The following is a 27390-nucleotide window of genomic DNA, read 5'->3' as shown; positions in this document are numbered from 1 at the left end:
AGTAGACCCAAGTATTGATCACGTGACACACTATTTTTTTCATTTTCAATCCCTATATCCAAAATGGTTGGACGTTTATTGACGTTGAGACTGATTTTGCGATATCACAATTCGACTTATGCACATTCCTTGAACATGAAGAGAAAAGGAAATCCTCCGTCAGTTTGATTTAGACGATTTAAAAGATTTCAGCTTAACTGCTAAGCAAACCCACGAGAGGTTTGTACATGGAAACATTTTATGGTTGCAGTTACTCTTGCAGTCAGTAACTTCGTAGATACTTTATTTAATTTCAGCATTTTGGGACATAGTTAGCTTTTTTAAAATTATAATTTTTATGAACACTTTTCATATAAATTATATTTATAAAAAAAATTAATTAGGTCACAAGGTGTACGATAAAGTGCCTATGAACTCACTGAATACACGAGTGACTCTATTCATAAAAAGTGTCCGGGTAACACCCGTTACTGTACTGTTTTTCTATAGCTCTGCTGGGGGCAAAGTTGTACAAATGGTTATGTCTTTAGTTTTCTGTGCACATGTATTATTTTGTTGACCTTTTGACTCGATCTAGGTGTTTATCTGGGTTTTTTTTAGGGAAACGAGTAATAAAGGGAAAAAGGGGGCGTAATGATGCGTGTCACTTGCTGTCCAAAATTGTCTCAAGGAAAAATGTTACGCTCTGAATGTAATTTGGATGCTATGGGTACATTACACTAGGTATCATATATGTTTAGGAAGACACCACTTTATTCTATATGGTGAAGATACATCTTATCTTTCATTTGTTTCACAATGCAATGCATATATCTATATATTTGTCATAGGTATTTTGGGACAGGACAATTTGTATTCATTTTTGTCGAGCCTTCGACTTTAGTCGAAAAAGCGAGACTAAGCGATCCTACATTCCGTCGTCGTCGTCGTCGGCAGCGGCGTCCACAAATATTCACTCTGTGGTTAAAGTTTTTGAAATTTTAATAACTTTCTTAAACTATACTGAATTTCTACCAAAATTGGACAGAAGCTTGTTTATGATCATAAGAAAGTATCCAGAAGTAAATTTTGTAAAAATAAAATTCCATTTTTTCCGTATTTTACTTATAAATGGACTTAGTTTTTCTGCGAGGAAACATTACATTCACTCTGTGGTTAAAGTTTTAAAAAATTTAATAACTTTCATAAACTATCCTTGATTTGTATCAAACTTGGACAGAAGCTTGTTTATGATCATAAGATAGTATCAACAAGAAAATTTTGTAAAAATAAATTTCCACTTTTCCGTATTTTACTTATATATGGACTTAGTTTTTTTGCCAGAAACAAAACATTCACTCTGTGGTTTAAGTTTTTAAAATTTTTATAATGTTCTTAAACTATCCTGGATTTCTACCAAACTTAGATAAATTAAAGCTTGTTTCTGATCATAAGATATTATTCAGAAGTAAATTTCCGTATTTTACTTATGAATGGACTTAGTTTTTCTTCCAGTTAACATTTGTCTGCAGTTAAAGTTTATAAAACATTTATTAGATTCATAAACTATCCTGGATTTTTTACCAAACTTGGAAGCTTCTTTCAATCAAAAGACTGAATCGAGAGGGAAATTTTTATTGACGTGTTTCCTCATTTTTGTTGAGTCTGCGATTAACAGCAAAAGTAGGCGAGACACTGGGTTCCGTGGAACCCTTACGAATTTTTGTATTTGCCATTGCTATATGTACATGTATCAATTCCAAGTTTACTATCCCCAGCGGTCACTGATATATTATGATAGCAAATACGGGTTATCTCTAGTATATTTATGTTCTACAGTACACAGAAAAACGCGAAAATAATTGAAAATTATATAAAACTAAAAATAACGGATTTCGGAAAAAAAGAGGGGAGGACTAAAAAAATTGTCCTGTCCCCAAGTACCTATGATATTTGTGACTATAATTTTTTTTTTTTTTGAATTAGTCTTTGAATCTTTTTACTTATTGAAAGACCGAAAGAATGGCGAAGCAAATTTGGCTGAGTTGTTAGTTTGCCACGGTATTTATAAGATGATTGTCTATTGCAGAAGGCCTTTTTTTCTCCAACTACTTATATCATTTCTATAACTAAATATGTTGAGATGTACGTATATTGTTGTACCTGTCTGTATTTATAAATTCAAAATAAATATTAAATGACCGTATAACTCTTCTCTACATTGATCAATGCTTAACTTATATCTATTGTAATCGAGTCGGGATTCGTTCCACTTAATTTGCAACTTTTAAAATATAGCGGACGTGATAGAAAGCACTATTACAAAATGGCGTCAAAAGGGATGATAAGCTGGACGTTCTCAGTCGACTGGCTAGATCTTAGACTGTTTAACCTTGTTTGAGCGTAACCTTAATACTAGCGAATATCAGTTTGAAGGGAAGACCGAGGGAGGAAATGGTGTTTCTGTCTGTAAGTTACTTACCGGAATACCGGGAGGAAAGGCTATTTCACTTTTTTCTGTGACGCCTTCCTACGACGCTATAGGCAGACTTCACAGAAAAAAATAGCCTTTCAAGACGTCATAATTATTTGGAATACAAATTATGCAGTGCAGTGAAAAACGATAGCTGGCTATATTATAAGTTATACGGTTTGCCACTGACCCCCCTACGGATCCATAGTGGGTTAGTAAAATCCATCTATAGGTGGTGAGGCCCTTTTATGGATCCGTAGGTGGTCAGTAGTGACCGTATATAACGAATTTATCAAACACAGGACTTTTCCTGCCAAGTTTTGTATAAAAGTAAACAATGAAATGCAATAACATTAATAGATCACGTCACCATTAATAGTAGACGTGATGTTATGAGCCCCATTCATATCCTTACCTAGTCCAAATAATTATGACGTCTTGAAAGGCTATTATAATTTTTTTTCTTTGACGCCTTACTGCGAAGTAAGGCGTCAAAGAAAAAAAATGAAAGGCTATTATAATTTTTTTCTTTGAAGCCTTACTGCGAAGTAAGGCGTCAAAGAAAAAAAATTATAATAGCCTTTCAAGACGTCATAATTATTTGGACTAATCCTTACCGAAAAAAAGCCTTGTGGAAAACGTTTGCAGCAAACTAGCAGAAAACATTGCAGCAAAGGGGGGAAGGGGGGGCAGCATAAATTGCTGCAATCTTGCCGCAACCATTTTACCATGCAAATGAAGCTTGCGGTAAGCTTGCGGCAAACATAATTATGCAAATTATATTTGCTGCAAACTTTTAATACGAGTTATTTATTTCTGCTGCATGTTTGCAGCAAACTTGCAGGAATTACACATATATCATATATACCAATGCCATGTGTGTAGACACATTCAATAGACTATTTTCATATAACCAACTCTTGATTCCACATTATACAATTTTCGACAGGTTACCTACTATGTGGTAGGACCTCCTGCTACTCGGTCAAGTAAGAACAACCATAAAAAGTAAAATCAAACACTTGATCGGTGGAATTTGGGGGGAAAGTTTAAGTTTTTTTGATGATTGTGTTGTGTACAGAAAATATAAAACAATTACTTCTCACTGTCTTTTTATTCGTAATAATATCTCGTAAATTGCAAAGTTCATATTCGCCAAGCACGTACATGTATGAAGCAGATATGAACTCTGTGCCGGTGTTATATAGCCATTCTTCCCCCATGCCAGTTTTTCCCCCGGGGGAAAGACTGGCATGAGCCAATGTTTCCGCCAGGGAGATTTTGGATCATTGTCATTCTTCCCCTGCGGAAAGTTGACAATACGTATACATATAGTAACTTTTCCCCCATGCCAATCTTTCTCCCCATGATATAGATTTCAATATATGTATATGCATGTCTGGAAATTAAACCGAACAGTGTTAGAATTATATTTAGTTGTATACAAATTTGTTGTTCATTCAAATTTACACAAGTCTGTCTACGATTTTATCAGTCTGTCAATGTGTCAACTAGAAGACCTGTTGGTGACTCTCTGCTGTTGTTTTTTTATTTGGTCGAGTTGTTGTCTCTTTGACACATTCCACATTTCCGTTCTCAATTTTAGACTGTCTTTCTGTTCAGCAGTTTTCTATGTGTCCCCTAGTCTTTTAACATTTTTAACTGTCTGTCTATATGTCCACAAGTCTGTCTACATATTCATCAGTCTGTTTACATGTTTACCATTCTGTCTATGTTCTCTAGTCCGACTAGACTACATTTTTACTGGCTTTGAAATACCTTTCAGTGTAAAAAGCGAATACTTTTTACTTTCATTTCGGTGCTTTGTGTCTATTGTTTTTATGTAAGTGATTATGGTGCACCGTACTAACATTTTAGTGAAGTCAATTGCCGATGATATTTTACAGTTTTTCTTGCGGTTGGAGGAGGGTTGAGTTTAAGGCCGCCACATTATTTATGTGTTATTCCAAAGCCAGGAACATGTAGTACAGTGATTGTTGTCGTTTCATGTCGGTCATGTTTTTTTCGTAAATTATTTTCTTATAAATAAGTCCGTTAGTTTTGTTTCAATTTTTTCACAATTTTATGGTCGGGGCATTTTAGCCGACTATGATTTATGATGGTTTCTCATTGTGAAATGCCGTACGGTACCAGCGGCCTTTAATTACTTACTACAACGTCGAATTTGTATCATGAGTGCTGGAAAGTGTTCGACCCTATTCATCTGTAGGGCAGGTTGGATTTTTTTTGTAGATCTTGTACAGCTTAAACTATACTGTGGTTAGTCCTTGTACTTCTACGTCTCCCGCGCTGGCTAGAGAGAGTGTTCATATCTTCTCTGGGTTGGATTAAGTTTCATCCGTATCGGACTTCTTCTCCTGAATTAAAGCTTTAAGTCGACGAGTATGCATCTCTATCCGTGCTTTTGGTGAGTTCTATTACTTAGTAATTATACTTTGCATGATTTATCATGTGAAGTCATTTCACCATATTACTTTGGAGACATCATAGACGTCTGTCCTGGGAAAAATCTACTACTTGACCAGAAGTGGTTAAAGTAATTGTATTCATCTAGTTAATGATACCAAGGGTTCACGAAAGAGAATGGATGTGATCATCACATCAGATTGTGTTTCTTGTGTATAAATATAACATATATATCTCTATAAATACCTATCAAATGTATAGTCGTACGATGAAGCTTTGGTAACTATAAACTGGTAGAAGTGACTATTCTTTTTTTTTTCATAAAAAGTTCTTACCGTGACGTCGCCGACGTTATATTACAAGGCGGAAAATTTAGCTTCTCACGCTAACTGTGGGGGAAAAATTGGCCAGATCCTGGTTTTCCCCCAATAACGCTGAGGGGGAAAAGTAGGATCATGCCAATTTTTCCGGGGGGAAATATTGGATCGATCCAGTCTTTCCCCCCGGAAAATTTGGCATGGGGGAAGAATGGCTATAGGACACCGGAATTTGTCATATTACAGTGAAGTATTGCGAAGCACGTAACGTTATGAAACGGATATGAACTCTGTATCGCAGATTATTCACTTGATCATACATGTATATGTATTTGCATAAAAAAAAAAGAGAATAACGGAGAATTAGTCATAATTTTCAGCTGAGCGATTACATAAATCATCAAAAAATAAACGCAAGTTGACGCCTGTTAAGAAAATTTAAAATATTTTGAAATGTTACGTATAGCCCTGATTTGTGACCAAGTAATGAAAGAGTCTTAACATTATCATGTTTCCGTGTGAACTATTATAATACAAACCTGAAAAATGATATTTACCAATTATTGACTTTATATCCAATTTAACGTGTTTTTCCAAAGCGAAATAACGCCTAGGTATATATTGTAAACTGTATCCCTGCCTATACAAACTAAGTGGAACGAGCATGACGATATCTTTTATTTCATGAGTACATTACAATGAATATTTATTGTACAAATGGGATTGCCAAATACGTATTTACACCATGGAAATTAATAACAGCTTACTTTCTAAATTCATAAAAACATTCAAAACATTCTCTTTCAATAAATTTTAAATCACAGGGATATATAATAGTTTTACTGTCCTTGGTGTTGTTTCATTAATGCGGCATCCACACAATGTCGATTGTAGCTTCCGTTTGAGATCAGACAGCGCCACGGCACGAAAAGTGAAAAAGTCGGATTACTATTCTCAATGATCTGGTATGTCCTATCATCCGGAACTGAGAGATCGACCAAGCACTCGCGACAACAAGGTGTGTCCCGTAACAATCGTTCGTCTAGTCGGGTTACAATCGTGTATGGCAAGCCGTTTTACTATGTATTCTAACTTCAAGATATCTAATAAACTTTATAAGATATCTCATATAGTTTATAAGATATCTTATATAGTTTATGAGATATCTTATATAGTGTTATGAGATATCTTATATAGCTTATAAGATATCGTATATAGTTTATAAGATAGCTTTTATAGTTTATAAGATATCTAATATAGTTGATAAGATATCTCATATAATTTTTAAATATCACATATATAATTTTCTTTATACGATATCTTATAAATTAAATTAGATATCTTATAAACTATATGAGATATCTAATATATTATAGGAGACATCTTATATATTATATATTATATGGGGTATCTTATATGTTATAAATTACATGTATATGAAATATCTTATATATTATATATTATATGAGATATCTTATTTATTATATGAGATATATTGAATTTGGAATAAAAAGTAAAACGGCTTGCCATAACCGTGACTATGTCGTGACAGATTTGGCTGTATCGAATCAAAATCGTAACACTGTTTTGAGTTGTCTGGACAGTTCTCCGAGGAGCGAGCATGATCTTGAGATCTTTTTCATTGCTGTTTCTTGCCGATTAAGTCCTGAATTCTTCAGATCTCGGCGAATGCGAGAACTTTTCGGAATCCACTCCGGTTCGCATTTGGGAGAATCGGGACGCTACTGGGACACTGTACTCAGAGTAAATTTTGAGGTGAAAACGCAGCAATTTTAGCCAAATGGTCCACATGAACCTTAAGTATTCATTATAAGGTTTATCCATATATAAAATAGCCATTATATCTATATGGTTTACCTATGCAACATACCCATTCTCGTCCAATGAAACATTAGTATTTTCCCTTCTATTTTTCATAGTACATGGCTTTTCATGCACTATTTTCTAAAGGAAAAGAGCAAAAAAAATCATGAGTACTGTTGTTTGTCTAATTCACTATAAATGAAATCAGGAGAATAGAACTATAAAACTATGAAAGCATTTTAATTTGAGATTTTAACATTGTAAATGTTATTTAATGGTACATATATAGACCTCCTCCCCCCCAAAAAAAATGGAAAGGGGACAAAGGTGTGGGTAAAATAATGTAGTATTTAATCTGATTTTTATACGAGACCTTAAAATCAATGTTTTAAGAATCAATGACTGGTTATAAAAAAAAAAAAGTTTTTGAAAAAAACAATAAATTCATCAATAAAAAAACCCAAGTATCTGATGTTGAAACGATTGTAAATTAAAATTCCTTGATGAAGTTTTTTTATAATTAAAAATTACACAATTTAAGAAAAGCTGATTTATTTATAACATGATGTGCTTTTTAAAATGAACGAATTCTCGATATATAAGATTAAAATTTGTACCTGAAGCAGAAGACATCTCCATTTTTTGAATAATTTATCCTTTTCCGTTATCACTATATCATTGCTCTTTCATTCCCTTAATTGAAATGACCATTTAATACAATGATTTACATCCCTTTTACTAACCATTCAAATTAAATTAACATTTAAAGTTGCTAATTATGGCATGGCATTGGTTGCAAAAATTCGATATTTTTCATTTAAATGCAATATTTTATATTTTATTGGTATATTTCTTCATTTAAATGCAATATTTTTTCATTTGAATGGTATATTTTTTCATTTAGATGCAATATTTTTTATTCAAATGGTATAATTTTTCATTCAAATGGTATAATTTTTCATTCAAATGGTATAATTTTCATTCAAATGCAATATTTTTTATTCAATTGGTATACAAATTCATTTGCAGGCAAAATATTTTTTATTCAATTGGTATAATAGTTTTTTGATTTATGTGCAATAATTGCATTATGGGAAATTCTAAATGACGTCTTAAGGTCAAATTTGCAACAACGTCTGTGATTGGTCGATAATTGTTTGGATTTCTACCCTTTCTTTCTGAACATTGGTGACCAATAATTAAATAAACGGTTCAGAATATCTCCCCTCTAACTAAATCTGGCGTTCGTGCGAGTCCTGCACTGGCTGTTTTATTAAAATCTTGGGGTCCTAACTTGTATTTTAATTGCAAAATTTCGATGGTCACAACGTTCGGGCCACTTTTCAAAAACTTCCATTGTATATAGATATATATGCAAGTATACCTTTTTTTTAAATAGATTAGACTTAAAATGGTTTTACACTAGTCATTGTTTGGGGCCCTTTATGGCTTTCTGTTCGGTTTGAGCCAAGGCTCCGTGTTGAAGACCGTACTTTGACGTATAATGGTTTACATTTACAAAGCCCATTAAGGCCGTACGGTGACTTATAGCTGTTGATTTCTGTGTCATTTGGTCTCTTGTGGAGAGTTGTCTCATTTGCAATCATACCACATCTTCGTTTCTATATCAACCCTGCCATATTCCTTATTTACCTGTCCAAGGTCAGGAGCCTGAGTGGTTGTCGTTGGTTCATGTCTCGACTCATATTTGATATTTTGTAAATTGTTTTGTTATGTATAATTAGGCTGTTAGTTTTTTCGTTTGAATTGTTTACATTTTCATGTCGGGCCTTTTGTAGACGACTTTACAGTATCAGGTTTTTGTCATTGTTGAAGGCCTTACGATTGTCTATTATAAATTGCTTACATCCACTTCATATTTGAACTCCGGTGGATAGTTGCCTTATTTGCAATCACATTCCATCTCTTCGTTTTTATATTATAAACCGGACTTCTAAACTCGTGTTTTCATGAACAAACTTTTTGTCACTGGGTGTTAACATTAGCAACATACAATCAATCAATTTAAACTTGTGTTAAATAAGAGCCATTTTATATTTATTTATTTGTTCGGGTGGGGGACAGAAGGATTTCATATATGAATATGGTTGCCTGGTAAGAGCTGAAAAATAGGCATGATTAGCGTTAGATTAAATTGAATAATAATGCCATCCCATCCCTTCCTCATCTTTCATTTATAAATTTAAACTGACCACCACGGAATAGCCCAATAGTGTTGAAAGTAGCGTTAAACACTAATCAATCAAAAACCCTTCCCTAGAATATCAAATAATTGTCCCTTAACAGTTATTGTCCGTGTAGTTCTTATATCTATCCAGCTTATCGTCCTACTGTCATACTATAAAAAACGTTTATGAAACAGCTCACATTCTAATATATCTGCATTAATAAATTTATTAATTTCATTTTGACTAAACGACGCCATGTTTGTTATGTGCCTCTGCCGTCTTAATAACCTATCAAAAAATAATAGGTAAAAGAGAGCCAGAAGATCTTCCAAATGCAAAAAAAAAACCAGAAATAGGCTTCTTCTGGCTCACTTCCGAAGAACAAAAAAAAAAAAAAAAAAAAACGTAACCCATTAATATGTTTTTAAAAACGCCTTGCCCCTACCTTTTTTTCAAAAAAAAAATGGCATTATCAAATATATAAATAAAAAAATAGATAAAGGGCGGGACCAAACCTATAGATAATATAATAAAGAAATGATGAAATATACAGAATAAGTTGATTGATTTTTTGGTTGCCTTATGTCCAGTGGCAAATATATCACGCATGTTTAGGACAAATATAATAGAGATCAAAGAATAAAGAATAGAGTGAAATGGTAAAAACTAAAAGATATAGAATTATAGAAACGATCTTCGATCTGAAACCACACCATAACCAGTACTGCCAATACTCGCATATATAATCTCTATACAAATATCTAAATTTGAACTCCCCCCCTACACTCGGAGGTTTTTTATTCGCCCCTGTTATATGTGTCTTATTATATACATTTTGTACGGGTCTAGATAATAGCTAAACGTACAATCATATAATTTGTTGGATACCTAATTATATTATATACTGTATCACAAAATAAAGTAGTATACCCCCTCCTTTCCCAATGCAGTATTGAAAAGTAAATCATTTAAAAGTCCTGAAGATAAAATGTGTTTTGATATATGCTCTGCATACTTATTTAAGCAATGACATATTGTAATTATTGAACTCCTGTGGGCCTTGAAAAAAAAGTCTAATTAATGAATTCGGAGACGAGAACAGTAAAAAAAACTCCGCAACGAATCCTAAATGTAAAATGATTTGTGGCATAATACATGAGAGCACATATTATAGATAGTATTAAATATGGAGTTTATGCCTCATACAGTGAAGTCCTATGTCATAGGACTATTGTTGTAACATGGGTTAGTAACTGGTTCCAATTTATCCTGAATTGTCTTTATTAAAGAACTAGTTCCGGAGTATAATAGCTTATGTCTCTACTTGTCACGGCGTCTCTGGTTCTGCTGTTGTAATTAGGTGATTTTTTTTTTCTTCATGTAGCAAAAAAAGAGGTGGCTTAGTTCAAATATTTATAACTTCCTGGAAGGCTTTTTATTCTTTTTTCATGTTTGCCCTCCTGCAACTTCTCTGAGGATCAAGAAAAGTAAAAAATGATATACATGTAGCACAAAAGAACGTCATGATAACATGTATCTGGACTAAGAAGGGGAGAGGAGGGGCTAGCTTCTTCTTCTTCTTCTGGTATACAGTTACAACTACATTAATATTGAAGATTACGAACTGTTGCATGCGCGGAGTATATGATTAAAAAAAGAAGAAGAAGAGAAGGGGAAACGGGGGGGGGGGGGGGGGGGGGGTAGCTATGTATATATTTTTTTACTTTCAATGTGTAGACCGTAGGGAGTTTCTTCAGAAAGGGTTTTTATTGGCGATGTTTTTGCAATGCACGCAGGCATCTGTTTCTATCCATGAACAAGTTGTGTGTCAAATTAATTATTATTACTGGTCACTCGCATTTTTTGCTCTACCTGGCCATTATTGGCATTAATTGCCAGTGCACGAACTCGCACGAACGCCAAATTTAGTTAGAGGGGCGATATTCTGGCGCGTTTTTTATTCTTGGTCACTCAAGTTTAGAAAGAAAGGGGAGAACATCCAAATACATACCGACCAATCACAAACGTTGTGGCAAATTTGACCTTAAGGCGTTAAAAAATTTCCCATTATGCAATTATTGCATATAAATAAAAAAAAACTATTATACCAATTGAATAAAAAATATTGCTTTCAAATGACATGTTATACCAATTGAATAAAAAATATTGCATTTGAATGAAAATTATACCATTTGAATGAAAAATTATACAATTTGAATGAAAAGTTGTACCATTTGAATAAAAAATATTGCATTTAATTGAAAAAATATACCATTTAAATGAAAAATTATACCATTTGAATAAAAAATATTGCATCTAAATGAAAAAATATACCATTCAAATGAAAAAATATTGCATTTAAATATAAAATATTGCATTTAAATGAAAAATATCGAATTTTTGCAACCAATACCATGCCATAGCTAATATAAAAATTTGATTATTACAATGAGAGGCTAATTTTGTTATGTCACTCGAAGGTGTGAATATGTCCTAAATTGGTCAGACAATACTTGGTCATGTTTTATGAACATTTAAAACCGTTGGCTACGCTTCGGGCATTAAATATTTATAGAACATGACCAAGTATTGTCTAACCTATAAAAGAAAATATTCATATGTGAACTTAATTAAGATATTAAAAAAATCCTACAAGATCATAACTAGTTCAGACCTAAAAATCTCTAATCCCTTTGAAGGTTACATAAAAAAAAGTTCTAAAAACCACCTTATAAAATTTGATTCATAATAAAATGCCAAAAAAATGATGAAAAAAAGTAAACTTTATTTATATAAGAACCTTAAACAAAATTTAATTTTTAAAGACTATTTAAGAACACCAAACTTTACATATAGAAAATTAATAACAACACTAACATTTACAGACCATTATTTGAATATAGAAAAAGGAAGACATTCTAATATTCACAGAGAGCAGCGATTTTGCCTTAAATGTAACATATTAGAAAATGAAAAAGAAGTTTTTATTAGATTGTGATTTGAATAGGGAGCTGAGAAACACATTTTTTTATAATTTGGAAATAAACTTTTCTGTTCAAGATTTGTCAGATGAAGAAAAGATGATTGTTATGCTCAATCCATCAGCAACATCACAAGTAAATAAATTGGGGTCCTGCATTTTTTTACATTAAAAGGTCATTAGATTTGAGGACATGGGCCTCTGGACTATTTACTGTAAACATTTGAATTTGTGAATTGTAAGCCTATATGTTTTTAAATTTGAATCCAGTTTACAAGAGTTGTATTATATCACGACTGGTTTCAATGATATTTATGTATCACAGAGATAACTCATAATTTATCAACATAACGGTACGGAGAAAAAAAATATCTATTTATTAGCGTATGATATACACACTACACTGCTTGCCTATCATTTTATAGAAGGAATCGTGCGACCCGCTGACTTTTAACTAATTATCTCCTTTTTCATATCGTAAGGTGGTACCTAACACTACAGGGAGATAACTCTGTAAAATCAGCTAAACGTTTTAATTACGTTGTGTTGTTAAGGGAATATTAAGCTTCTCAATGATCAAAATTAGTGTTTGTCAAACTGCTATATAACCAGTGTAATTTTTCTGATAAAACGGTTGGTTCAAATTTTCTAAAAATTTTATATTTTTGTCAATGGGTCGAAGTATATACTTTGTAAAATTTTAAAGAAAATTAAACGAGCCAAATTAATTCTAGGCAAAGTGTTGAGTACCACCTTAAATATTAGTATAAAAGAATGTTTGGCTCCTTCCTCCTCCCCTAACTGACATGTATGCACACACCCTTTTAATAGTTCCTTGATCCACTACTGATTAAACTAAGCGAATCAAAATATGATTTTGTGATTTACCTCTTCCGTTTGAACCATTTATAAAGACAAATAAAACAATTTCTACTATATACATGGTAGAAATTACATTAATTTAATGGTGGGGTCATGGCATGATTAAGAAACAGTGAGTAAGTAAGAAATATTATTAAACTAATAAAAGGTCTATGTATACTGTTTACAAAAACAAGATGCACATGAGTATATAATTATAGTCGCATATACTTCTCCAGTCTTGTATTGGGGAAGGGGATATGTTTTAAACACAGTCACGTCTGATCGAGATGCATTCATTAAATGTATTATCCTCTACGGTGCAAAACACAGTTATCTTTTTTTTTTTGTTGTCCCTTTCGACCCTCTATGCCCACAGAAGCTAGACAATTTATAACATGGGGGAACTTCATAAATATATAAATGTGGCTGAAATGTTTGATATTTGACATGAAAAAGCAACTGCTAGTAGTCGATATGAAGGTAGAACATTTTTTTTTATGCATTTGTCAGATCTTAGGTTCATCCGAGTAAACAGCACGTCAGTATTTTGATTAACTTAATGAATTATACGATTCCTGTTAAGATTTCCTAGTTTAAAAAGTACATTCACGTACTTTACTTGGTATTAACGTAGTTCGACTAAAAGAGTTATTTGTTCCTTTATTATACCTCGAAATTGTCGAATGTAAAATGTTGTTACAGTACCTGTACGTCAGTTCGTTTGTTCGTATGTCCGTCTTTCCATCCGTTCATTATCCCTCAAACAGTAAGGATCTAAAGGAAAAAGAAAAGAAGCTATGGGCCAATCTCGATGTGACAGCAATCGCACAATACATATAATCAAAATGCATCGGACTGTACATTCAGTATTCAACATCCATAAATTTGTTTTAAACTTCCATGGAATGTTTTGAAACTTGGAAATACGCTTTTTTTTTACTAATAAATGGACTTAGTTTATGGCGATCAGTTTTACACGTTTACACCGACATCAACAGTCGCTGGCGAGAGACCGGGATCTGTGGAACCCATTACGATCATGCCCCTTAATCTAGGTCTACCCCATAAAACATAGAATGTATATTACAAAAAAACTATCAATAACCATGATCATAGTTCTTTTGATATTTTATTTTTATCAATTTCAGGCAGAAAATACAGAACAACTAATAGATTACAGTACAGATTTGTTTGAATAAATTTCAGTCCCAAAATGGACAGGCTACCTAACTATGACGTTGATTCAGTATTTGAAATTATAAAACATAAAGGCGAAATAGTGTTAGACAGTGAACAATTCATGCTTATAAAAAGCACACCTATACCATTGCCTAATATTGTAAGTCTCTCAAATTTACTGGAACTTGCCAAAAGCTCAATGATAGGGATACAAGAAGCATACAACGAGAGAACCAACGAATGTTATGTTAATCCTGACTTCCGGAAGTCCTCGGAGTTATTGTATGAAGTTCTTCATGCCTTTTCATATTATAAGTCATCTCTTGAGAGGTCCGAGATAATTAACAAGTTTGAACAGTATGAAAAAGAGTATAAAACAATTGAAATTGTATGCGAAGTTTCCACTGAACTTTTCAAAATTGGAGACAATAAAGAGTTTCCAGGCATGCAAGGTGAAAATATCAAATCACTGAATATATTGTTGTCATATTTAGTCCATACGTCAGAGGATGACCGTGAATTGTGTAACAAAATAGCACAGCTGACAGAGTTCTTAAAAGGAGCAACTACAATACTTGAGCAGTGGGTAGAGCCTTACTTTAATAGAAGAAGCGAGCAGGTAATAATTCAGAATAAAGCACATTGTGCAAAAAAAAAAGAATGAAGTTAAATTAATATTTTTGATGTGACGGTTTTTTTTTTTTCATGCCTCCCTAAATTCATATTTTGGAATATTTTAGCATTCACTCTAAACGTATAATTTATTTGTCTAGTCAAATTTAAAACCATAATTGCTGATTCAGACCAGTCGAGATTATCAAGTTTGCCTATAGACAGTCCCGTTATAAAGATTTCTGACCTAAGATGATATTTCTACTTTCATTGTCTTCCGAGGGTTTACATCAAATTGGAAGCAAGTCATTTCGTACCCTGACCATTTCGTACCTCTACCATTTCGTACCCAAATCTGCCATTTCGTACCCAACATTTACCATTTCGTACCCACGATAATATCCATTTCGTACCCTATGGGCCAAATGCATCTACCATTTCTTACCTCATGGATAGCTTTTTCGTATCATATTTTTGTATTAATGTTTTTTTAAATATAACATATTAAATAAAATTATGCATCTAGACGTAACAGTTTTATAAAGACCGATGATTGGTTTAATTAAGCAGCACTTGGAAACTTCACTAGTTATAATTACGAAATGATATGACATATAAATCTTCCATGAGGTACGAAATGGCATACATATAAATCTTCCATGAGGTACGAAATGGTATTACATCATATAAATCTTCCATGAGGTTCGAAATGGCATAAATAATTCCATGAAGTACGAAATGGCGTACATATTAATCTTCCATGAGGTACGAAATGGCATACATATTAATCTTCCATGAGGTACGAAATGGTACTACATGTTAATTTTCCATGAGGTACGAAATGGTCAAGGTACGAAATGGTCAGGGTACGAAATGGTTTTTGCCAGGGTACGAAATGGGGGGTACGAAATGGTTAGGGTACGAAATGACTATAATTCCATGAAATTTACATGATAAGCTTTTTGTTCTTTAATCAAAATTAGGTTTCTGTCAATAAGGAAGATTTTAAATCGAGAATACTTAAAATCATTCACAAACTGTACATGTGACGTCAGTATTACAATGGTCACATGACTCTTTCTGTATGTTAAGTTAATGGTTTATTGTTTATCCTAATATACATAGTGTGATACAAGATTGGCCGAAAAATACATTCGTTGTTCGATCATGGACTTTTAGTATATTTATCGGTCATCAACAATTATGTAGGCGAAATTTTTGTCCACAATTGCTTTTATTTACGTCTTAGATACCTCGATACTAGAGAGTCTCGTCAAAGATTTGTTTTAACAATTCGTTTATGACGAATTATTTGTTTGAAATATTCATTTATTTTCTGAAATGTTTATATTTTAATTTTTTTTAAAGATCACGGAAGGTGCAGATATCCTTGAAATTCTTTACCGATTGCTGTATATAGTAACCATGTTTGAGGAAAACGTTCAAAGAATTCGAGATGTAAACTGTATTGAAACAATAATACTGTATCTAGATTCTGACGACAACAGAATTCGACTTCTCAGTTTAGCAGTCCTAAGTAATATAGCGAATGAATCTGAAATTCAGACTTTGAAAAGCAACGATGGCATCATCAAATATGTGGTATGGGCAGTTTCAATGGCACTTAAAACTGAATGTGACGGTTGGGATATCTGGTCAATAAAAGAGCTAGCAAAAAGTGAGAATAACCCAGTAGATATTTTTATTATTTAAATAGTATGAAATGAATTAAAAGAAATTAGAAAAACGAACAAAAAGTTAATGGCAATTGCAATTAATAATTATTAACATACCTCCTTTTTTGTTAAAGAAGATTTACTGAAAGAGACATCATAATGATATTATCAGGTTTAAACTCTTCTACCCCATGTTAAAATTCGTTTTATGTTTTATAGTTGTAAAACAGGTGGCTAGAAATTATTCCAACAAAAGATTATTGGTACAGCAGGGTGCAGTGCCACTTCTTGTTATGATAGCAGATCAAGGTGAAACAGAGGAACAATATGGTAAAAATATTTCATTTTACTATATTTAAGTAATTGCATATCATATATATATAGTCCTTGAAAGAATGTTCACTTTTGAAATGTTTATAATACGCCTTATATTGTTTTTCACTATATCTAATTACTATGACCATAATTCATGATAGTCCTTCTGGTAATTATACCCCACCAAACTCCTAAAAAACCACACAGCAGAATTTCATGAAACTTTGTAGATTTTAAGAACATACTATGTAGATGTGCATATCGACAGGAAATTTTATTCATTTTTTTTTCTAGGAGTTATGCCCCTTTGAACATAGAATTTTGGCCTAAATATACTACTACAGTAGTTTGTTACCGCAACTTCTTTGAAACCACACAACAGAGTTTCAGGAAACTTTGTAGTTAATGAGGCCATAATATGTAGACGTGCATATCCACAAGAAAATTTGATCAGTTGACTTTTGTAGTAGTTATGAGTCTTTGAACGTAGGAATCTGGTGAGATTTTATTTGTCCACTGACAATGCTAGGGCGTGGGGTATGTGAGCGGTATGTGAGCGTGAACATCATCATAATTGTTAATGCTATTACTTTTGGATGAGAAACAGTCCATTAATTCTATGGTATAATTCGCATAACATTTTCACTATAAAGTGTTTACAAAATATTAACAAGGGTAACCTTTAATTTATTTAACTATCGTAAAACATGTAATAATATTGAAATATATATATATATTACAGAAGCTGTGTGTTGTCTCTCGAATCTATCGCTTGACAAACAGAACAAATCACAAATGATTGAGACGAAAGATTGGAAAATTATTGAAACCCTCGAAAGATTGGCTATTTCACCCGAAGAAGCAGTTAAAAATATCAGCAAGGAGGCTTTGTGTACACTACAACATAACGAAAATAGCAGTAATTACGCATTTATGTTTTAAAACAGATTTTTTTTAAAAAAAGTCAGCACTGTCCCATTTAAAATCAAGCAATTTGACAGGCCAATACACAGTATATAAGTTTGAATAATGACTTTTTCTTATGTTAGTTGAAAAGTAGAGTGTTTCTTAACGCAATTAAAAAATGTAAATACATTAAGAAGAAACCGCCCCATGATACATGTATATTTATAGACATAAACAGTAGGGATTAGTTCTAAACTCTGTTCAGAACTGCGAGAATAATCTGTCATAGAACTGTTTTTATCTGTTTTATTACAGTTATACCCTTGGACAGTTTGTCTTAGAACTGTGGAAGGGGTAAAGCCATCAAAATACGTTCTAGGATAGAACTGTCCAAAATTTTCGTATGAAGAACTGTCAGGATTAGTTCTAAGGTAGATCTGTCCAAATTGTTTTAGGGTAAATCTGTCATAATCTGTTCAAGTGTTAGAGCAATTCTAAATTACGTAAGTTAAAGCTGTTCTCTGATCAGGAGAAAGTTGTTGGTGGTTAACTGGATTTTTTCAGTCGGACATATTTCAGATACAGGAATTACTAAATGAAAATAAATGCAGTCTTAGTTGTATGCTAGCTTGTCTCAATGTTTAATTTATTTTTAATCAAATATATTTAATTGTCTATATAATAATAATTGGACAGTAGAGGCAATATATTTTCTTTGGAAAGACAGTTAATATACTGTTTGACACGGAAGCCAATAATACTTCTATCAGTCTTATATTGACAAAACTAACATTAGACTGCCAAACATTTATGGACGAAATCCTCATAGGATTGCCTGTTGGTGGAGATTTCTGCAAATACAATCTTCGTGCTTCTTATCCAAGGTGTTAAATTAAAATGGTTTGAGATCGATGATACTTACAATGAAAAATAGCAATACAAAGTCAAATGCATTTCCTTTTTAACAGCACAACTATCAGAATGCTTACAAGAAATCACAACAGAAGAATCTAATGGGAAGCAGGTATGCATATTTACAGCTCGGCGGAATACAAAGGCGAAATTTCAATGGCCTCTCACATGTAATCGATCTTGCAGAAATCTGTTTTTCCGTAAATAAATACCTAAAAGTCTTTATTGGTCTTTATACACAATATCTATGTTTTTTCAAGAAAATATATAACCTTGCAGACAAAATTGAAATTAGGATAAGAAAATATATTGTTCTTAATCTACACCCTTTTTCAAAAGTCAAATAAGTCGTATTATATATATATATATATATATATATATATATATATATATATATATATATATATATATATATATATATATAGACCTGTGATTATCAAACCTTTGTTGTTCCACGCAGCGATATAGATTTGATGACATTTTGGGTATGAATCAAAGCTTTCTTCCGTTTGCCTTATAACAGCCCTTATAAACGATATTGGAATGCTGTTCTTTTTTGCTACCATGATAGTGAATTTCATGATACCAATAGTTCTTTAAGACTATTAAAATGTTGTTGTAAACCATTTAGTCGATCTTGTCTTTCATGTGTAAAAGGACCATAAACTACTCGGTAAGTCGTAGTTAGCTCCATAACATTGTTCAACAGATACCTTTATATTGTACAGTTAGTTTTTGTTTTGCTTGTGACAGAGATGTCTACATCTTCTATTATATTTATGTTCTATTTCTTTGGTCTCTGGTGGAGATTTGTCTCACTCGAAATCATACCACATCTTCTCATCTTTATATTCATCTGATAATTCAAGAAGAAATATGATAAAATACAATAAAGGAGAGATGCGCTAAGGGCCCTTTCCGCCCTGAAAAAAAATGAAGTTTTACAAAATTAGGTAATTTTAGCTAAATTTAACTGTTTAGATAAGTAGTTGAATTGTTGAAACTGTTAAAGCTCTAAAATATATAATGAATCTTAACGGAGGTTTTAGTGTCTACAGAAAGGAAAACCCCAATTTTCTACAAAAAATTATAAAATGTGCATATATACATTTTCACACATATTTAGTAAATGCGAAATATTTAGCACATTGCCAAAACAATATTGATATGAAAGATGTTGTTTCTATTGAAAAAAAAAATTGAAGTGATACATGTAGTTAGTACCTGCTCTATATATGCAGGTAAAAAAAACGGAAAAAATTACCTTAACTATATATTTTCTACATAAGGAAATGCCTGTACCATGTCAGGAATATGACAGTTGTTATCTATTCGCTTGATGTGTTTTAGCTTTTGTTTTTTACCATTTGATAAGGGACTTTCCGTTTTGAATTTTCCTTGGAGTTCGGTATTTTTGTTATTTTACTTTTTACCGCAAAACCCCATAAAAATCACATTTCCTTGACTTCAGAACTACGCTTTTTGTCACGATAAGGATCGAAATCTACTTATTTTTAATTTGGCATCACTTGACCTTTGAAAAATTCAAATCTTCAATTAAAAGTAAAAAATAAGCTCTTACTTCATTCTGTCCTTTACACTAATGATAAAGCTATTATGTGCTTAAGTATATTCTTTATATGGCATATATTCTTTAGAGTATATCTGATGAAGAATCGTCACTAGATGGAATTAAATTGTTATCATGGAACATCGATGGTCTTTCTGAGGATAGCATCAAAGAACGAACAAGTGCTGTAATCTCGATCATAAATAGGTAAGTGTACCGTGTGAAAAAATAGTTATTGCAACCTAACCAGCATGTAAAAAATACATTGGATGAGTTTTGGTATCGGAAAGATTGAAGTTGTAACTTAGTTTGTTAATTTCTTGGACTCTCAGATATTTTATATTTTGGATAATAAGTAAAAATTTGAATAAAACAAAAAGGATTTCAATTTTGCAAAGTTGCCTTGTGGACTCTCATGCTTATTGTTGTTTTGAAGAAGGAACAAACAACAGCCAAACAGTAATTACCAAAAATCAGAAGTACATTTCAAAACACATAAATTTCAACTTTGAACAATTTCATTGAAGACTCTCATACATTGATTATTTTGAAAAATAACACCGATCCTGCAACTAATGACTGTAAAGACTTTCAATTTATTCGTAACATATGAGCTGCGTTGGATAGAAATCGACCTTATGCAAATGAATTTTAATACATCTGTTAACCTATTTTGGGTTGAAAAAATCTCTACGGAAAGTATGTAACTATTTGAAAATTTAGTTGTTATAAGAACCCTACAAAACAGACAAAACTTCATCTTTTATTTCGTCTTTTAATGTTCCAGAATCAATCAAAGTCTTATCCATGTACATGTATATGTGCACTTGCACAAAGTTTATTTCTGTCCGACGAAGCTCATATTTTACTGGTGGTGATTTAGATTTTGACATATTGTAAAGATTATTGTCTATTTTTGAATTCCGAAAATTTACCTCTTGGTGTGGTCAGTTAGCTCTTCATCGCCGCAGATATCATCAACTTCTTATCTACCTTTATTTTTAACAAAGAGACTTGCTATGTAACCTTATAATTTCCTATCAACTGTTATAAATATTACATTTAATTTTGATTGTAGGGAAAGACCTGATGTAGTATTTCTACAAGAAGTCATTCTTGATACGTTGGAGATGCTGTCCAGAAAATGTCTAGATTATACGTTTATGGAATCAGGTGTTGAATGTTATTTCACAGTCATTATGGTGAAGCAAAATAGTGTACAGGTTACAGACTTGAAAATCATTCCTTTTACTAGCAGTAAACAGGGGAGAACGTTACAAAGAGTCGAGGTAAGAAAAAAACTACATGTGTTACCTTCTGTCATTACTTTTTCGTTGATACACAAGCTAATGTTAAAGGCTTCGGATGATTCTTTTGAAGATGGAGCAACCGCCTTAATAAGACAGGTATCTATGATGAGTGCTTTGCACTTCCAAATAATTATAGGCAGTAAACAAGTAACATCTGATGTACATTCCACTCGGCAGTAAACAAGTAACCTCTGATGTACATTCCACTTGGCAATCAAACTTACATGCTTGCAGGTGAACAATATGTAACCAAAGTGCGAACGAGTGATTCCAACCGTTTGATGTGTTTGAGCTTTTCATTTTGCCATCTTATAAAGGACATCCGTTTGGAATTTCCCTTGATTACAACTTTTCATACAAAACAGTCCCAGAACATGACCCCTTATGCGATGTCTTCGAATCTTCCACGAGCGTCAAACAAAGGTAACGGAGCTAAGTGAAAGATCTGTGTAAAACCAGATTGACATGTATAAAATCGTTGAATTTAGCAAACCTAGTAATATACTAATCACTCTTATACATATAGACAATTGTGAACAAATTAATATCAACATAACCCCGTTACTAATGACCACAATATTGAGAAAAAAAGAGCTTAGTTTTAGAAAAAGAAAGGGTTTTGAAAATCTCTCAAATAGACCATCACATATCAATGTGTAATAATCTTTAGTATATTCATTTAAAAGAGAGGCGAAAGATACGAAAGGGACATTCAAACTTATCAGTTGAAAATAAACTGACAATGCCATGGCTAAAAATAGAAAAAGACCAACAGACAAACAACAGTACAAAAAACTAAACATAGAAAACTAAACACTGAGCAACACGAACCCAACCAAAAAGAGAGGATGATCTCAAGTGCTCCGGAAGGGTAATCAGATCCTGCTCCACATGTGGCACTTGTCGTGTTGCTTATGTTAGTACACACCCGGTAATAAGTCTTATTCGGTAGGCCACATTCGGGGAAAAGGGGGCGGGATTGTAGTTACGACAATTGGAACATATCTGCTGTCATCTGTGAAACAGTTATTCCATAACGGTCAACCAACTCGTGATGGCGTCTGTAAAATTTACGAAGTGATGAATTCACCTTCACCAATTGGAACTCTTGGTTTAATAGCTTCCTTGTCACCAGCAACCCTCTATCAAGGAAATCATGATAGGAAATATAAGCCGTGGAATATCGTATCAACTGGGAGATATATACTCCGTATGCAGGCGCTGCTAAAATGTTGCTCCATAAAGATAGAATATTCACAATTGGGAAGCTGAAATCATCATTTTTGTCGTAAGTTTTGTTTCCAAACGACCGTTATTGTCAATTTCTAGATGTAAGTCAAGATATGAGGCAGACTTAACTGTATCTGTTGTATTCTTTATCTCAAGTTCGATGAGATAGAAGTATTCAACATAGTCACCAAATTTTGAATTATTTATTGAGAGAACATCATCTATCTAGCGGAAAGTAAAGTTAAAGGATACTGCTTACTTCTTGTCTTTCTTCCTAAGAAGTTCCTGTATGAAGTCAGCCTCATATGAATAAAGGAACAAGTCAAGATATGAGGCAGACTTAACTGTATATGTTGTATTCTTTATCTCAAGTTCGATGGGATAGATGAGTTCAACATATTAACCAAATTTTGCATTATTAGGTGAGAGAACATCATCTATCTAGCGGAAAGTAAAGTTAAAGGATACTGCCGACTTCTTTTCTTTCTTCCTAAGAAGTTCCTGTATGAATAAAGGAACAAGTCGGCAAGAAGAAGAACACAGTTGGTTCCCATGGGAATGCCGATTGTTTGTTGAAAAACACGTCCTCCAAACGTAACAAATATGTGTAAAGCATCTTGATAATGTCAGTTTCAGAGAATTTTTTGTTTGAATCAGAGTGATGTTTTACCAAGTATGAGTTTTCCCTCCCTAAGACAAGATACGTTGGCCATTCATTTTTTATGAAAAAAAGCTGGACCAACTCTTTTAATTTGTATTTTAGTTTTGAATGGGAAATACTAGTGTGAAGTGTAGAAAAGTAATATGTTTTAATACTATTGCAAGATGAAAGAGTCTTAGATTGTATGACCTCTAAAAAATCTTTGGATTTTTTTAGTATCCACATCTGATTCACTCCACCTCTAGAATAGATAGTTTCACAATAACTTTGAAGTCTAGTTCTTCATATTTGGTTGAAACATAGAACAAACCTATGAATATCCAGAATTTCCTTCTTGGTAAGTGTAGTGGGAGTATAAGTTGAGTGTCCAAGTGAATTGTCAATACCCAATTCATTTATCAAACAGTTAAAGTAATGTGCTTTACACACAAAACGATGCTGTTTGGGGCTTTATCTGAGGGGACGACACCATATTTGTCATGGAGGTAAGACTTGTGTTTTGCAACATTTGGGTCTTTAAATATTGATGTAGCATGGATATTCATAGACCCATTCAGTTTTTAATTCTGATTTGTATCAACGACTGCACAGCCTTAATCCATTCGGTAGGAGTATTTAAGTCTTCTCTCTCGTGTTTAGCTCATTGCCTGGCATAATCCTCGACTTTGGTATTTTGAAGTTGTGTTTCCAAATGATGGATTTAGGTCCACAATATTTCGGGCCTTTCGATTACACATTTCGCAGAGAAGTGTTATTGACAATTTTTAGGTCACCAGTAATAACATGGCCCGCCTGATTATATATGAATGGAGAACTAGCATAGGTGCAATCAGGAGGTTTAGACTTGAAGTCGTCAATATTTCCTGTCATTCAGAAAGGTCAAATATTTCAATTTTGTCCAAAAGCAACGTGGTTTAACAGGATAGGCTGTCAAAATGAGTTTGGTTTAGGAGACATTTGCTCTGTTGGCAGCCTTGGTCTTGTGCCAAACGATTGCCGGGTTAAGTTTTGCTTTTTATACCATGTTTTATCCAGCTCATAGCTTGGGTAAAATGTTTCGTTTTCTCATTATTTTTTCACGTAAAAAATCATAGTTAAGCATGCATGTCATTTCTGGAATAATCATATTAGGAGCGTGTAAGCAAACAAATGTACAAGTATATCAGAAGTAATATCAAGAAAAGATATAAATAACAGTAAAAAAACTTCGTTGATAAATTTGACATTAACTTGAAAATTAAAGGGTAAAGTACATTCTACATTTACATTTACCAATCTGAAAATGTTTCAAGTACATAAACAGGATAAAAAAAAACACCTACTATATATTTATTTTAGTGTACAATAAAAGGTTTACCTTGCGTGTTGATGACATCACATTTGGAAAGTATGAAAGCCAACAGTGATGAGAGGAAACATCAGATGAAAAGAGCTTTGCACCATGTGGTAAATGCTAGTCGTGACAGAACTGTGCTTTTTGGCGGGGACTTTAACGTTAAAGACAGAGAGGTAAAAATGGTTTAAATTATGGTTCAAAAAATAAATTGGACGCTGCTGCCAAGCCCAAATTGGTCCCTTGGAAGTATTTCGCCCCAAATGACGCAACATTCTAGAATCCATGGGATTTAAAGTAAAGTCAAATCATTTATATTGTCATACTTTTAATAAGATATTATGTGTACAGTCAAACGAACTGTCTATATACATTGTGTGTTGACACCAAGAACGTCAGAGCAAACGCCCCGGTCAATATTGCCTTAACACTGACCTTTGTTTGAGAGCTGATTTCATGGCTGACCTTCAATTCATCGAATACGAATAGAAGGCAGGACCGTACCACAACGAGATAAACAAAGTTACACAAACACGGACTGAATATGGCATGTTTACATTCTTTCAAAACTTCATAGCGTGCAAAGGAATAAAAAAAAATTCAACAATTTTCTCTTACCAACTTAAATGTTGACTTCAAAAGCGTTGCAAAAGAAATGCAATCAAACACTGGATTAATTAACCATATCAAATTAGCCAATTTTCTTCTTAAAATGCAACAATTTATGAACAAGTTATACTTTCAAAAGTAGTGTATAATACTGGTGTCGTTGGTGACATTTTACAACCAATTGGTCGATGCCACTGTTGAAGGACGTTTGAACCTCAAGAATATCACCAGCCCAGTAGTCAACGTCTCTGTGTTGACATGAAATATCATTGATCGGTAATTTTTGTAAATTTACTGTTTTGTAAATTGTTCGCTATACAAGTGATGCTTTTACCTAAGCCGAATTTGGCAAAACTTTTTTGAAATTTGGGTCATTATTGCTTTGCAACTTTCACTTGCTTAGGCCTTATACTATTATGACTCGCGCGTCACTAATGAGTCTTTTTGTTGACAATACTGATTCATTATTCATGTTATTTTAACAGACCATCTACTTTGTCTTACAATGTGTCTGTTATTCCTGTTAATTTCTTATTCTTTTTGATTATCATAATTATTTTACTTGTAGATACGTGAAATCAAGGGACTTCCCAAAGGTGTTTTGGACATTTGGATAGAAACCGGAAGAAATAAGGAAACACAGTTTACGTGGGACACATCTATCAACACAAACCTGCAATGGGCTGAAAATCAAGATTTCAAACCTAAAATTAGATTCGATCGCATATATATGAGACATCCAAAAACACACAAGGTTATATCTCCTGTGTCGTTTCAGCTTATTGGTAAAGAAAAAATTCCCACATGTGGTTTATTCCCTAGTGATCACTGGGGTCTTCTTGTACATTTTGACATAAACATTAACACAACCAAGCCATAATGTTAGATATTGACTGAAGTTTTTCATCAATGAACAGTCAGATTTCTTACGTATGTCGTAGTATAACTGAACTGGGTTAAGCAGTGACGCTTGTCCGTTTTATTGTTTTTTTTTTATCCGCATTGATCTACTCAGTCTAGTTGTTAGTACCCCATTAACGTGTTTGTTCAATGATTGGTTTTACGGTAGATTCAAGCAAATGAGATAAAACTTTGCTTTGGCTGGAACAGAAAGAGAATATGTTTTAGTGGGTTGTTGCACTCCTTTCTTTGGAAATTGTTTAATTATATTCTTAGATACAAATCCTAGAATATCTGAACTGCGTTAAGCAGTAGCGCATGAATATTCAGTGTGTGTGTTTGTGAGAGAGAGAGATCTTAGCATACAATTTTGATAAGATATTTACCTATGTATGTCTCTCTCCAAACCCAGTTATGTCTGGACATCTGTTGACGAAGTCTTAATATACTATAAAGTAGCTTAAGTAGATATAATTGTTTCAATATGATCAGTGCATGACAAATCAAGTTAGTGTTTTTGTCAAATAAGACTCAATTTTTATGTGATTAAGACCAACGTTCATATCTAGTTAGCTATGCATGGTTGCAAAATTGTTGCAGCAACCACTTTTGTTGTTTGTTTGTTTGTTGTTTTTTTTTTTTTTGCTTTGTGGTGCTTTTTTGTGTTTAGTGTTTAAACAATTACAGTTAAATTAAAAAGATAAATATGGAAAACAAAAAAAAACGATTTGGATTATTTATTATATAGGGAAGGGGAAATCAAAGCGCAGTATTACTGAATAGACATCTCTCAATACAATGTTAAGTCTTTTTCAACTGATTTGTATAGTTGTTATGTTGTGCTGTTACACCACTGTCCCAGGTTAGGGGAGGGTTGAGATTTCACAAACATGTTTAACCCTGCCACATTCTTTATGTGCCTGTAGTTCGGTAATTGTCGTCATATTTCCGTTTCGTTAACTGTTTTGTTATAAATTATGCCGTTAGTTTTCTCATTCTCTCGACTTATGAATTTTAATTATCCACTTTTTTTTCTAATCTCCCCGGATATAGGCATGTTGTGAAAAGTAAATCAACAAAAACACAAAACTCCAAGGAAAATTCAATACGGAAAGTCCCTTATC

At 32.9% G+C, this 27390-nt stretch overlaps 3 protein-coding genes across 7 annotated transcripts in view; 2 read left to right on the top strand and 1 right to left on the bottom strand.

Annotated features, from left to right (window-relative positions):
- The window catches only part of LOC143055362 (uncharacterized), a 188646-nt gene that overhangs the window by 78274 nt on the left and 82982 nt on the right, over nt 1-27390 (top strand). The gene's annotated exons all lie outside the window — the stretch shown is intronic.
- Nucleotides 1-27390, bottom strand: part of LOC143055354 (putative oxidoreductase TM_0325) — a 97527-nt gene that overhangs the window by 42330 nt on the left and 27807 nt on the right. The gene's annotated exons all lie outside the window — the stretch shown is intronic.
- On the top strand, nt 65-26990 carry LOC143055353 (uncharacterized). Of its 3 annotated transcripts, none has more exons than XM_076228484.1 (10): nt 65-219; nt 14202-14851; nt 16213-16522; nt 16740-16850; nt 17578-17754; nt 18710-18765; nt 20312-20430; nt 21302-21512; nt 24763-24933; nt 25935-26990. In XM_076228484.1, the coding sequence occupies exons 2-10, from the start codon at nt 14267-14269 to the stop codon at nt 26244-26246; spliced, it is 2052 nt and encodes a 683-aa protein (XP_076084599.1). In that variant the 5' UTR covers nt 65-219; nt 14202-14266; the 3' UTR covers nt 26247-26990. The 3 variants fall into 3 exon arrangements, with proteins under 3 accessions (XP_076084599.1, XP_076084598.1, XP_076084600.1); XM_076228483.1 differs by lacking the exon at nt 65-219 and adding an exon at nt 2297-2448; XM_076228485.1 differs by lacking the exons at nt 65-219; nt 17578-17754 and adding an exon at nt 2297-2448.

This window comes from Mytilus galloprovincialis, chromosome 12, assembly GCF_965363235.1.
Source record: "Mytilus galloprovincialis chromosome 12, xbMytGall1.hap1.1, whole genome shotgun sequence".
NCBI classification, from domain to species: domain Eukaryota; kingdom Metazoa; phylum Mollusca; class Bivalvia; order Mytilida; family Mytilidae; genus Mytilus; species Mytilus galloprovincialis.
The sequence above is the reverse complement of the archived record's forward strand: the minus strand, read 5'-3'. Positions and strand labels throughout refer to the sequence as shown.

Excerpts from the sequence above, each read along its gene's own strand:
- LOC143055353 (XM_076228484.1), top strand. The coding sequence starts at position 14,267 with ATGGACAGGCTACCTAACTATGACGTTGATTCAGTATTTGAAATTATA. Across the intron at positions 14,852-16,212 it reads TTAATAGAAGAAGCGAGCAG|ATCACGGAAGGTGCAGATAT; the intron begins GTAATAATTCAG and ends TTTTTTTTAAAG. Across the intron at positions 24,934-25,934 it reads TTAACGTTAAAGACAGAGAG|ATACGTGAAATCAAGGGACT; the intron begins GTAAAAATGGTT and ends TTTTACTTGTAG.